Here is a 13856-nt window from a genome sequence, read left to right on the forward strand (position 1 = left end):
CTCAGAGTGTCACTGAAACATGTTGAACTCGCTTTATTTCTGTTCCTTTCTCTCCAGTATTCAGACATTTTCTTCTTCAATACTTTTCGATCCCACGTGTTTTTATTCCATATCACAGCTTCAAGGAAATACCTTTATGATAAGACTGCTGGAGAGCAATAAATCCATCGAAGAATATTTTTAAAAATTAACCCGTTTCGATGCCACATTTCAAATCATTTTGGTTTTGATATTGATGCTCATAGTTGTGAAACAGGATCTCTGTTTGATTTAACATTTGCATCACCTGCGTTTGTTGAACTTAAAACCTCTGAAACATTTGAAAAATTTTCCACACATGACAAAACCTGCAGAAAACAGACAACACAGGGAATCTTTAATCTCAGTAATATTGGTGCATGTTTTATCAGAGCACATTTAAGTCCTCTTCTTTTGTTTGTTCTTTGCTGTTTCTAATGAACCGGTGTCATCCACCTGCTTGTCTCTGTTTGCTTCACTGTAAACCTTAAATCAGTTTTTATTTTTCAGACTTGGATCATGTGTCACGTCCTTAAAGTCAAACCACAGACTGAGGACACCAGATTATTAAACTGATCCTTCGTCTGCAGTGCACCGGATCATCAGGGAACACCTAGGGTGTGTAGGGACCTGGGCTAGGGACCGGAGGGTTGCTAGCTCAAGCCCCAGTGCGGACCAGGGCACTTCCTGGGCAAGGAACCGAACCCCCACAGGTCCTGTTTGTGCGTGTATAAAGTATAGACCAGAGTATAAACCAGAATTTCACCTCCAGGACTAATAATGTGAAACCAAATAATGGTGTATACACTTTTATGTTTGGGAGAATAAAATAAAACTCTACCTGCATGCTGAAGAATAAAAAAGCTGTAAGCATCAACCTGAGGCGGAGCTCATTAATACCAACTATGAGACTGTGATTCACTTCCTGGTCTTGCTGGTTCAATAGAGAAGAACTTCCTTAATCTGCTCACTAGCTCAGTGTGCTGCTCTTCTGTCACCATGTCGTTCCTGGACACTCTGCGTCAGTGGGACGAGGCCGTGACCTGCGTGGACAAAGGAGAGCTCTCAGATGCACTCAGGATCTTCCTCTCTATCAAAGAACCAAACTCCAAAATCTGCTTTGACATGGGCTCTCTTCATCTCCTCAAACAAGACCTGGAGGCTGCAGAAAAGGTAAACGCCAGCTTCAACATTTCACACAGATTGATTGACAGCACTGACTCGGTTATATCACGTCAAAGTAAAGTCACGTTAGGAGAGACATGTTGAAGCACAGATGACAAAGCTATTATTAAAGTCTGAAAGTGCAAGTCACTGAAAAAGAAGAAGTGGAGTTCTCTGTTCTTCAGAAGGAAGTTACAGAATGAGCTCATGTTTCACAGGCCTTTGATTGCAGCATTCGCAAAGACGAACATCTGGCTGTTGCCTTGTTCCAAAGAGGAATCACCTTCTACAGAAAAGAGAGGCAAGCGCCCCCCCCCCCCCCCCCCCCCCCCCCCACACACACACACACACACACACACACACACACACTGTTCTATCAGTGTTATCACAATGGCATTTAAAATGACTGTATACTCCATTTATCATGATGATTGAGTCTCAGGCTCCTTCTTTTCTGCAAACTGATTTCACTGTTCTCATATTATTACAGCTTTGAGGAGAGTTTAGGGGATTTTAAACGTGCCTTCAAAGCCCTGAGAGGAAACCAGCTGATCGATTATAAAGCCCTCGGTCTCCAGTATAAGTTATACGCATGTGAGGTAAGAATACAGACACAAGAGAACCACGCATCCTTAAAACTCTCTAGTCTGTAGACACACTTGGTCTTTTCCCTTAAAAGGTCACATGATCTCCTCCTCTTCTTCAGGTGAAATCAGTGTCCTCACTCCTCTTCATCATGTGTGTGAAGTGTGTTGTTGTAAATCCACTCTGATCCTGTATTTGATCATGTCTATAAACCCCTCTATTTCAGCCCTGCTCAGAACAGGCTGTTTCTGTGTCTGTAGCTTTAAATATGTAAATGAGCTGTGTCTGACCACGCCCCCTCTCTGGAAGGGCTCGGGTGTACTCGCTGCTTTCTGGCTCCATGTCCTATTGTTTACGGTGAGAAGGCAGACTCAGAGGGCAGAACAAACACCTAGCTGTGGGAGTGTCACCCACCTGGGGGAGGGGCTACTGCCCTTTGTGATGTCATGAAGGGAACATCTTCAAACGGCCTGTTTGAGCAGGCAGGAGACGGAGAGGATGGACTTTTCTCATCATTGGGGGGTTTGTAGACTGACTACAGACACATGTTAGAGGAACATGGAGGAGAGGAGTCTACTGAAGTGACCTCTGAATAAGAAATCCAGATAAATGGGCTCAGATATTGTTTTTTTTTAAATTCTAGGATTAAAATGCTTCAGTGTTTAAAAGGTGAAACTGTAATGTGACCTTATCCTGCTTCAGGTTCTTCAGAACATGGCGCTGTCTGAGGCTCAGCTGGGGAACTGGGAGAAAGCTCAGGAGAACCTGGTGAAAGCTCTCGACTTCAAGACCGAGATCAAGCTCAACGCCATCGACAGAGCGCTGCAATCCACGCTGGTCAGTGAACACATCGCTGTTTGAAGTAAACACACAGTCCTCAGGCAGCTGATAGACTCTCACTGATTTAATATCTTTAGATGCAAATATATTCATGCAAAAAAAGACATCCTTTCAGTTTTTAAGGGAATATGTTTTTTGAATCACACTTAGCATCGATAGAAACACAAATATTCTCATTATAGCGTCGTATAGCAGACTCTGTTGCTTCATCAGCTACTTCCTTGTCTTGTTTTTTCCGTCACTTCTTACCTCCGGACACCTCCGGACAGTCTCCCGCTGTGAACTGTCAGGTCTGGAGAGTCTCTGGAGCGGTCCTCCTGAAATGATCGAGATATTTTCAGGAGTGAAGATGTGAAAAACAGTGTTTTGATTTCTACAACAGAAACTATTGATGAGATTTTATGCACATTTTGAACTCTGTGCTTTTAGTTTCATATTTTTATCAGAGTTTCACCCCTGTCGTCTGACACAAAGCCTTATTCATAAAAAATGCTCCACAATGATTAAAGTCCACGAGTAAGTTGTCCCTCTCATCGTTTTTATCTGGTGTCCTCACAGAAACAGAAACTCTTCAAACTGGTGGAGGTCCCGTCTAAAGTTCTCTTCAAGCCGAACAAAAATTACGTGGCCGAGCTGGAGAAGAAGGACTACCTGGGCAAAGCAAAGGTCAAAGTTCACGCTGCATCAGTGACATTATTCGTTGATGTGGCGTGTCGTCTGCAAACGTTTGATCTGACTGACTGAATGTCTGCTCTCCGTCTTCAGGTCGTTGCCTCTGTGATTCCTCAGGATCTCTTCTCTGGCTTCGCACCGCTGCAGCCTCAGGTAACGTATCTGCTGATGGTCATGATTGAATATGGAGTCTTTCAGAAGGGAAGGAAATTTGATCATCTTGGTTTATCACAAAGATGAATTGAAATAAAATAACTTCAGACTGGACGAGTGCAACAGTCTCGTCGGCTGCTCGCCTTCTCACACTCTGTCCTCATCCTCCTTCTCTGACTGTATATCTTTGTAAACTCTTGAGTACTTAGAAAAGAGCTTGAAGTCTAATGTTTTCATATTATTATTATTATTATTATTATAATCAATGTCAGACTTTATCTTTCCCAAAACCTCTTGACACATGATTGGTTGTTTTGTTTTTTGCACCCGGCAGGTGGAAGATGATCCAGTCCGTCCAAAGGAACCGGAAGTCCTGAGGTACATTATCTGCTCCTTACATGAAATAACGTGATGGTCTTTAAATGCACATTAGAAGAGCAACAACCACACAATGAAAATATCATACATTACCGGTTGTTCCCGCTCAGCTTCCGTACATTTCAAGATTTCATGATTGATGCATTTCTGTAAAACAAGGAGGGGAGATTGTTAAAACTTTAAATGTAGACTGTCCGGCTTTCATAACACGAAAACACGTACTGTGACTTCACACCTGGAATCAAAGCGTGTGTGTGTGTGTGTGTGTGTATGTGTGTGCGCTCCTAAGGGCCTTAGAGGGAGAACCTCACACCGTGCTGTTTGAGTTTGTTCCTGAGACCAGTGATGAGCTCGCCGTCGTGCCGGGGAACGTCGTGTTCGTGCTGCAGAAAGGTGCCGACAACTGGGCGTCTGTCATCTTCAATGGAAGAGTAAGATGTTGTTCTTTTTCATGACATACGAACACACGAAAACATGAATCATGGCGAGTTTAAGATGACATCATCTCTGCCGTAGAGGGGACTCGTGCCGTACAACTACCTGGAACGTCTGGAGATCTCATTAGCTTCGAAGCAGAACGAGGTGAGAGAACACTCTGCATGTTTCTGATGACATGTTGTGTATTATTCTGTCTTCTGACATTGTTATTTGGATGCTCCTGAACACAAACAGGGCATTTCTGCTCCTCCAACCCGAGAACCCCCGACCAGACCTGAGAGGAAACAAGGTAGATTCCCCTGACCTATCGGGGTCTTTAAGCAAACTTCACTGATTCCCTCCACTGGGCCCGGGTTGTTCAAAAGGTTTAATCCCCAAAACAATCATCCACATTTGGTAATCACTTTTTTCTATGAAGGATCAGTCCTGCTCAAAACAGGCTGTTTCTGTGTCTGTAGCTTTAAATATGTAAATGAGCTGTGTCTGACCACGCCCCCTCTCTGGAAGGGCTCGGGTGTACTCGCTGCTTTCTGGCTCCATGTCCTATTGTTTACGGTGAGAAGGCAGACTCAGAGGGCAGAACAAACACCTAGCTGTGGGAGTGTCACCCACCTGGGGGAGGGGCTACTGCCCTTTGTGATGTCATGAGGGGAAAATGTTGTAAAATGATGTTTTTGTTAAGGCTGTTTATTTGTTTTCTTGCATCACGAGGATCCTGATCTGTTTGAATCAAAGTTTTCAGATCTCGCTCAAAAGTTGTGAACACAAACTGGAGGTTTGCTCCGGACTAAAATCAGGATCTGATGACCTGATCCTTTTCCTCTTCAGCAGTGTTTATCCTGTTGGATGACTTTTGACCTCCCGGGCCCAGAGATGATCACAATGCAGTTAATTAACTAAAAATCAAATCTGTCCCAAATGTTAAAAGCTTTTGGTGAAATGTGTTTCAGGTGTTACCCTGAGTAATAAAAACAGTGAAGAGACACAAACAAAGGTAAGCTGCCTGTCATCCTTCATGAGAACACTGCAGATCACAGACACATTCACACACTGCAGGTCACAGACACATTCACACACTGCAGGTCACAGACACATTCACACACTGCAGGTCACACAGACACATTCACACACTGCAGGTCACAGACACATTCACACACTGCAGGTCACAGACACATTCACACACTGCAGGTCACAGACACATTCACACACTGCAGGTCACACAGACACATTCACACACTGCAGGTCACACTGACACATTCACACACTGCAGGTCACACAGACACATTCACACACTGCAGGTCACAGACACATTCACACACTGCAGGTCACAGACACATTCACACACTGCAGGTCACACAGACACATTCACACACTGCAGGTCACACAGACACATTCACACACTGCAGGTCACACAGACACATTCACACACTGCAGGTCACACAGACACATTCACACACTGCAGGTCACACAGACACATTCACACACTGCAGGTCACAGACACATTCACACACTGCAGGTCACACAGACACATTCACACACTGCAGGTCACAGACACATTCACACACTGCAGGTCACACAGACACATTCACACACTGCAGGTCACAGACACATTCACACACTGCAGATCACAGACACATTCACACACTGCAGGTCACAGACACATTCACACACTGCAGGTCACACAGACACATTCACACACTGCAGATCACAGACACATTCACACACTGCAGGTCACAGACACATTCACACACTGCAGGTCACACTGACACATTCACACACTGCAGGTCACACAGACACATTCACACACTGCAGATCACAGACACATTCACACACTGCAGGTCACAGACACATTCACACACTGCAGGTCACACAGACACATTCACACACTGCAGGTCACAGACACATTCACACAGACACATTCACACACTGCAGGTCACACAGACACATTCACACAGACACATTCACACACTGCAGGTCACACAGACACATTCACACACTGCAGGTCACAGACACATTCACACACTGCAGGTCACACAGACACATTCACACACTGCAGATCACAGACACATTCACACACTGCAGGTCACAGACACATTCACACACTGCAGGTCACACTGACACATTCACACACTGCAGGTCACACAGACACATTCACACACTGCAGATCACAGACACATTCACACACTGCAGGTCACAGACACATTCACACACTGCAGGTCACAGACACATTCACACACTGCAGGTCACACAGACACATTCACACACTGCAGATCACAGACACATTCACACACTGCAGGTCACAGACACATTCACACACTGCAGGTCACACAGACACATTCACACACTGCAGGTCACAGACACATTCACACAGACACATTCACACACTGCAGGTCACACAGACACATTCACACAGACACATTCACACACTGCAGGTCACAGACACATTCACACACTGCAGGTCACAGACACATTCACACACTGCAGGTCACAGACACATTCACACACTGCAGGTCACACTGACACATTCACACACTGCAGGTCACACAGACACATTCACACACTGCAGGTCACACAGACACATTCACACACTGCAGGTCACACAGACACATTCACACACTGCAGGTCACACAGACACATTCACACACTGCAGGTCACAGACACATTCACACACTGCAGGTCACAGACACATTCACACACTGCAGGTCACAGACACATTCACACACTGCAGGTCACACAGACACATTCACACACTGCAGGTCACACAGACACATTCACACACTGCAGGTCACAGACACATTCACACACTGCAGGTCACAGACACATTCACACACTGCAGGTCACAGACACATTCACACACTGCAGGTCACAGACACATTCACACACTGCAGGTCACAGACACATTCACACACTGCAGGTCACACAGACACATTCACACACTGCAGGTCACAGACACATTCACACACTGCAGGTCACAGACACATTCACACACTGCAGGTCACAGACACATTCACACACTGCAGGTCACAGACACATTCACACACTGCAGGTCACAGACACATTCACACACTGCAGGTCACAGACACATTCACACACTGCAGGTCACAGACACATTCACACACTGCAGGTCACAGACACATTCACACACTGCAGGTCACAGACACATTCACACACTGCAGGTCACACTGACACATTCACACACTGCAGGTCACAGACACATTCACACACTGCAGGTCACAGACACATTCACACACTGCAGGTCACACAGACACATTCACACACTGCAGGTCACACAGACACATTCACACACTGCAGGTCACAGACACATTCACACACTGCAGGTCACACAGACACATTCACACACTTGCAGAAGGGCCGAGGTTGGATTTGAACCAACAGTGAGGTGTATCCTCAGTACATAATGTAAGCGGTGCGCGTTGACCTCGTATCCTAGGAGCTGCTATCCAGCGCCTCCTGCTGTCACATTTTGACCAAAAGCTTCAGAGGGGGGGGGGACAGCGCAGCGTGGTCTGTTCAAATTCACGACGGGAAAATTGAAACTTTTCCTCCAATCCAGAGAGCAGAGGAGGAGACACGCCCCGTTAATCAACAAAGAAGTTCAGGCGATGGGATTGCAAACGTTTTTTGACTTTGCTGTAATTAACCAGAAAACTACTTCCTGTGGATATCTAAGTTAACGACTTGACTTGGTTGGCGTCTGGAGATTTTTTTTTTCTCAATTCTGACCTCTTATGATTTCCAGGACGCCTGGCCTGCAGACGACTCTTTGATCGTCAAAGTCCACTTCACGTTCACCTTCTCCGTCTCGGTTCCTGCTGGGTCGACTTACGCAACCCTGATCGAGAAGATCAGCAAGAAAGTCAACATCCCGTCTCACAGACTCACGCTGAGGTAAGGAGCACATCTCGAGTAAATCAAAGTTCTGTCTGTAGGTTGTGTTTCTATTTTAAGTCTTTTTGTAGTTTGACCTCCGAGGCCAAAGAGTTAAGTGTGATCGATGAAGACACGGACATGGAGAGTGTGTGGAGCCGTGCAGCAGGAGGACGCATCACTGTGTGGTGTCACGCCAAAGAGGTACGACGTGGTTTAGAGTAAACTCTGCTGCTAAATGAAGTTACACCTTAAAGGAAGTCAAGGAGACGTGTTCAAGTCTGTGGTAATGCAACCAAGCACAGAAGCTTTATTTGTGATGATTGTTTTCAGGAGACTGATGGAGCGGCTCACACAGAGGTTCACTTTGTGGCTCTTCACTCGTACGAGTCTTTGAATCCTGAAGATCTCAGCTTTCATGAAGGAGACACAATCACACTTCTCTCTCGAGGTACAACAACGTCTGGTTTAGTAGCTAAAACCCTGACAGAAGAAACCAGAAGGATTAGTGAAATAATAAAGAGGATTCTCATGAATGTTTTCTTCCTTCTCTCCAGTGAACCAGGATTGGTTGGAGGGTCAGTGTAACGGGAACACTGGGATCTTTCCTGCAGCCTTTGTGGAAGAAGTTCCTCCCAGTGTTCAGTAGCTCCAAAGCTAAAACGAGTTCAGGCAGCCCAACCAAAGACTTTAAAGGTCACATGACCTCCTCCTCCTCTTCAGGCTAATTAAGTGTCAGAGCTCCTCTAAACGTGTGTGTTGTTGTAAATCCATCCTTCAGCGTTACGAAGGTCACTCGAATAAAATCACATCGAGCAGCTTTCAGAAATGCACGACTGAAACCCGGTTCTATTAAGACATGTCATTATTTAATGTGTTTGCTTTGAGTGTTTTTCATCACGACGCAGACGTTCCCTCCTCTTCGTAAGCGATAGCGATGCCTCTCCTCCCCTTCACCGCCTTCACCACCGGCGTCTCGCCCAGCTTCTGCTCCAAACCCTGCCAGCTCCGCTCGGCCAGGAACGACGCTGAGACCAGAAGCATACAAGATATTTAGAAGTCTCATTGAACAGTGACTGCTCCAATAAAAACATATTCATGTGCACGGAGAACAAATCAAACTGCGTCCAATCAGCAGCTGTCTCCTGCTGCGGGTCGTACCGGCTGAGCTGGCGTTGGCCACGGTCAGAGTTTGGTTCCTGAGGACGACGGAGGAGCCAAACGCCGGCGCTGCAGGCTCGCTGAGCAGCAGGTTGTGGCTGCGCAGACTTCCTGTGATCAAAGAAACGTCTGTCTCCTCCTCGTCCTCCTGCTGCTGCTCCGCCAAAGGAACGTGACTCCGCCCACCTGGAGGCAGATTTAACAGAAAAGTCAAAACTCAACTCTGAAATAATAAAGCATTTATTAAAGGAACATTTCATGATTAATTTTTACGCTGGTTGAAAAAAAGTGTCTGTAAGGTTCAGATTAAAGTAAAGCTCTGCACACGAGACGTCATCTCGCTGCACCTCGTGGTCATGTGGGGATTTCACGCTCTGCTTGTACAGAGGCTGAGGTTATCGACCCACGTTTTCATTTTCTCTCCCTGATATCTGATTCCTCTCCGTCTCAACAATAACAGAATAAAACTTCCCAAATCAAAGAATTCAAAACTCCCTCTCTTTGTTTTTTAAAGTCACGTTTAAGAACATTTTAACCTTTTTCAGAGAGACAACGAACGACGGGACGAGAGAGAGCGGGGGACACGTGCAGCAACGTGCCGGGGTCAGGTTAGAACCCGCGGCCGCTGCAAAGAGGATCACCGCTTCTGTACATGCACCGTAACCTGCAGGCTATCTGGCGCCCCCTTCAGTCATATTTAACCCAAAGCTTCAGAGGCGGAGACAGACGGAGCAGTGAGGTCTTTTTAAATCGTCAGGACGGTAAATTCTCGAGTCCCTTTGGCGTCTCATGAAGACACAAAGGTTACATCGACGTCTCTTTCAAACGGACGGAGGGCAGCGGAGGAGACGCAGGCTCAATCAAACAGAAGTATCAGAATCATCAGATGACACGTGAACCCCGGCTCACCTGGCAGGAGGTGTCTGAAGTCCGTCACGTACTCCTCTGACCACTCGCGCTTCTTGTTGCACGCCACCTCCATCTCAAACGGCGTCACCACGGGTTTGTAGAACTCGCTGGAGTCCAGCAGAGCGTTCTCCGGACAAGCGATCAACACGAAAATGTCAATTTCCAGAAAGTTGGCGAGCTTGGGCACGTTGAGTTTCCCCATGGCGAACATGTAGCTCTTCTTCCCGGCTCGGCGGATCGTCTCCTTCAGCTGCTGGATGACGCTCAGGTAGTCTGCCACGCCGAGCGTGCCCACCAGGATCCCCACCACGTTAGCGTCTTTCGCTCTTTCTATGGCGTAATATCTCTTCATCAGAGCTCGGTTTATACTCGCTGACTCCGCCCTCCCCGTCGCCGTGAGCGGGTCAAACAAAGAGAACGAGCAGCGGTTCCAAGTCATCATGAAGTTATTTAAAGTGGCGCCTTCCCGGCCCACGTAGAACATTTTATAATCCTTAATGTCTGAACCGCTCTTCAAGGAGAACCGCCGTCCGAACTGACAGACAACCTGACCGCGGTCGCCCTCCGACACGCCGCCGCCATCATCCTGTCTTTTTATCCCGCCGTGAATGTGACACTGCTCGCCCTCCACCACGAGCTCCGAGACCAGCAGGTTGGGATAATCCTGTGAGAGGAGGGCGTCGAGATCACCTGGAAACAAAGACAAAGTACTGTTGGGTGATCCTGTCCTACGTGTGTGTCATCCTGTCCTACGTGTGTGTCATCCTGTCCTACGTGTGTGTGTGTGTGCGTGTGTGTGTGTGATCCTGTCCTACGTGTGTGTGATCCTGTCCTACGTGTGTGTGTGTGTGTGATCCTGTCCTACGTGTGTGTGTGTGATCCTGTCCTACGTGTGTGTGATCCTGTCCTACGTGTGTGTGATCCTGTCCTACGTGTGTGTGTGTGTGTGTGTGTGTGTGTGATCCTGTCCTACGTGTGTGTGATCCTGTCCTACGTGTGTGTGATCCTGTCCTACGTGTGTGTGTGTGTGTGATCCTGTCCTACGTGTGTGTGTGTGTGTGCGTGTGTGATCCTGTCCTACGTGTGTGTGTGATCCTGTCCTACGTGTGTGTGTGTGTGCGTGTGTGTGTGTGATCCTGTCCTACGTGTGTGTGTGATCCTGTCCTACGTGTGTGTGTGTGTGTGTGTGTGAGTGATCCTGTCCTACGTGTGTGTGATCCTGTCCTACGTGTGTGATCCTGTCCTACGTGTGTGTGTGTGTGTGTGTGTGTGATCCTGTCCTACGTGTGTGTGTGATCCTGTCCTACGTGTGTGTGTGTGTGTTTGTGTGTGATCCTGTCCTACGTGTGTGTGTGTGATCCTGTCCTACGTGTGTGTGTGTGTGTGTGTGTGTGTGTGATCCTGTCCTACGTGTGTGTGTGTGATCCTGTCCTACGTGTGTGTGTGTGTGTGTGTGTGATCCTGTCCTACGTGTGTGTGTGATCCTGTCCTACGTGTGTGTGTGTGTGTGTGTGTGTGATCCTGTCCTACGTGTGTGTGTGTGATCCTGTCCTACGTGTGTGTGATCCTGTCCTACGTGTGTGTGTGTGATCCTGTCCTATGTGTGTGTGTGTGTGCGATCCTGTCCTATGTGTGTGTGTGTGTGTGTGTGATCCTGTCCTACGTGTGTGTGATCCTGTCCTACGTGTGTGTGTGTGTGTGTGATCCTGTCCTACGTGTGGGTGATCCTGTCCTACGTGTGTGTGTGTGTGTGTGTGTGATCCTGTCCTACGTGTGGGTGATCCTGTCCTACGTGTGTGTGTGTGTGTGTGTGTGTGATCCTGTCCTACGTGTGTGTGTGTGATCCTGTCCTACGTGTGTGTGATCCTGTCCTACGTGTGTGTGTGTGTGTGTGTGATCCTGTCCTACGTGTGTGTGTGTGTGATCCTGTCCTACGTGTGTGTGTGTGTGATCCTGTCCTACGTGTGTGTGATCCTGTCCTACGTGTGTGTGATCCTATCCTACGTGTGTGTGATCCTGTCCTACGTGTGTGTGTGTGTGATCCTGTCCTACGTGTGTGTGTGTATGTGTGTGATCCTGTCCTACGTGTGTGTGTGTGTGTGATCCTGTCCTACGTGTGTGTGTGTGTGTGATCCTGTCCTACGTGTGTGTGTGATCCTGTCCTACGTGTGTGTGTCATCCTATCCTACGTGTGTGTGTCATCCTGTCCTACGTGTGTGTGTCATCCTATCCTACGTGTGTGTGTGTGTGATCCTGTCCTGTGTGTGTGTGTGTGTGTGTGTGTGATCCTGTCCTGCGCGTGTGTGTGATCCTGTCCTACGTGTGTGTGTGTGTGTGTGTGTGTAAAACTGTTTAGTCGAGTTTCAAAGTGAAGATCCTGTGAAGTCGTTCAGTGCTTTGCTGAATGTTAAAGTTTGAAGAGAAGCTCGATGTTTCCTGACCCCTGAACCAGGGAAGGTTAAAAAAAGCGTGTGTGTTATTTCAGGGTTTGTGTGACAGCTCACTCATGGCGTGGACGTAGTTGACGTCGTAGAGGATGACGATCAGACTCTGAGTGTCGGGGTAGAGCTCTCTAAAGGAGGACGAGCACTTCTCCACATCCACCGCTCTCCTCTCAAACACGTACATCAGCGGCAGCCGCCTGGACGGGCTGAGGCAGGCGGCGCCATAGTGCACGATGCAGTCGGCTCCGACGTGCTCGGCAGCGACCTCGTCAACGCAACAACTGGAGAGGGAGACGACCACGTATAAATGTGCAAAAGACACTCACTGATGTTATTCATTAAATAACGTGCGTAACGTTACCTGCCATAGGAAGTGTCTCCTAAGATGTACGTAGTGGCTCCGCTGCTCCGGTCGATCTCTGCCGCCACGGCAACCGAATCCACCAACAGCTCATCGGGAAACTGCAGAGCGACCTGCAAGGAGTCATCAGTGAGGACTGAGAGACAACTCAAAGGTTTCTGCATGGACACAGCTCAGTAATATTCAAGACTCTTCATGTTGAAGTCAGTAAACAGTGAGAAGCTGTAAGAGCACCTCATCTCTTCTGTGATTGGTCCAGATCTTCACATCCTGTTTATCTGTGCACGGACTCACCTTTAGACTGTGGCGCTCTCTGATGAAGTCACAGGTCTCCCTGATCTGATAGGACTCTTCCAGGTGGTCCACTGGTGTGTTTGTTTTGGTTTTTACGTCCACCACGCGCTGAATGACGGTTTCCGAGCTGCTGCTGAACGCATCAGCCATCACTGCGCCTGCGCAGTAAACAGGAGCATGAAAGACACAAAAACACACTTTATTTTATTGTACTTCTCCCCTCATTCTGCTCAAAGTGGAATAACCATCTGATATCATAAATATGATCTTAATTCTTATTAACAACACATCATATTTAAATATGTTCATTATAAACTGTTATCTATAATAACCTGTCCTTAATAAACACTCACAGTTCAGTGTCACGCAGGTAAAACCTTCTCAGACAGGTACACGCGTGTCGACCACAGATCCGACAGATCACTTCCGTGTTCTTCTTCTTCTACGGGTTTTTTTGGTAGTTGGCAAAGAACGCTCACGGCGCATTACTGCCACCAGCTTGTCTGGAGGGTGAAACTTTAAGAAAACGAATCTTCCTCCTCAGACGTCAA

General features: G+C 47.4%; 2 protein-coding genes across 4 annotated transcripts; one reads left to right on the plus strand and one right to left on the minus strand.

Annotated features, from left to right (window-relative positions):
* The first annotated feature begins 696 nt into the window (after positions 1–696).
* ncf2 (neutrophil cytosolic factor 2) lies at positions 697–8853 on the plus strand. Of its 3 annotated transcripts, XM_079360983.1 has the most exons (15): positions 697–1191; positions 1401–1483; positions 1673–1781; positions 2470–2604; positions 3166–3273; positions 3373–3432; positions 3767–3810; positions 4100–4241; positions 4327–4392; positions 4483–4537; positions 5199–5242; positions 8009–8157; positions 8229–8340; positions 8470–8587; positions 8694–8853. In XM_079360983.1, exons 1-15 carry the CDS (start codon positions 1018–1020, stop codon positions 8783–8785), a joined length of 1491 nt encoding a protein of 496 aa, XP_079217109.1. In that variant the 5' UTR covers positions 697–1017; the 3' UTR covers positions 8786–8853. The 3 variants fall into 3 exon arrangements, with proteins under 3 accessions (XP_079217109.1, XP_079217108.1, XP_079217110.1); XM_079360982.1 differs by having other exon boundaries at positions 8470–8853; XM_079360984.1 differs by having other exon boundaries at positions 1415–1483; positions 8470–8853.
* Positions 8854–8983: 130 nt separating this feature from the next.
* dph2 (diphthamide biosynthesis 2) lies at positions 8984–13800 on the minus strand. Its single transcript, XM_079360986.1, has 7 exons — positions 13659–13800; positions 13306–13463; positions 13012–13124; positions 12711–12931; positions 10207–10896; positions 9298–9483; positions 8984–9164 (listed from the first exon to the last, which is right to left on the minus strand). The coding sequence occupies exons 2-7, from the start codon at positions 13453–13455 to the stop codon at positions 9034–9036; spliced, it is 1491 nt and encodes a 496-aa protein (XP_079217112.1). The 5' UTR covers positions 13456–13463; positions 13659–13800; the 3' UTR covers positions 8984–9033.
* Between the last annotated feature and the right edge of the window lie 56 nt (positions 13801–13856).

The sequence above is a fragment of the Symphodus melops genome (genome assembly GCF_947650265.1).
Source record: "Symphodus melops genome assembly, chromosome: 14".
Lineage (NCBI taxonomy): Eukaryota > Metazoa > Chordata > Actinopteri > Labriformes > Labridae > Symphodus > Symphodus melops.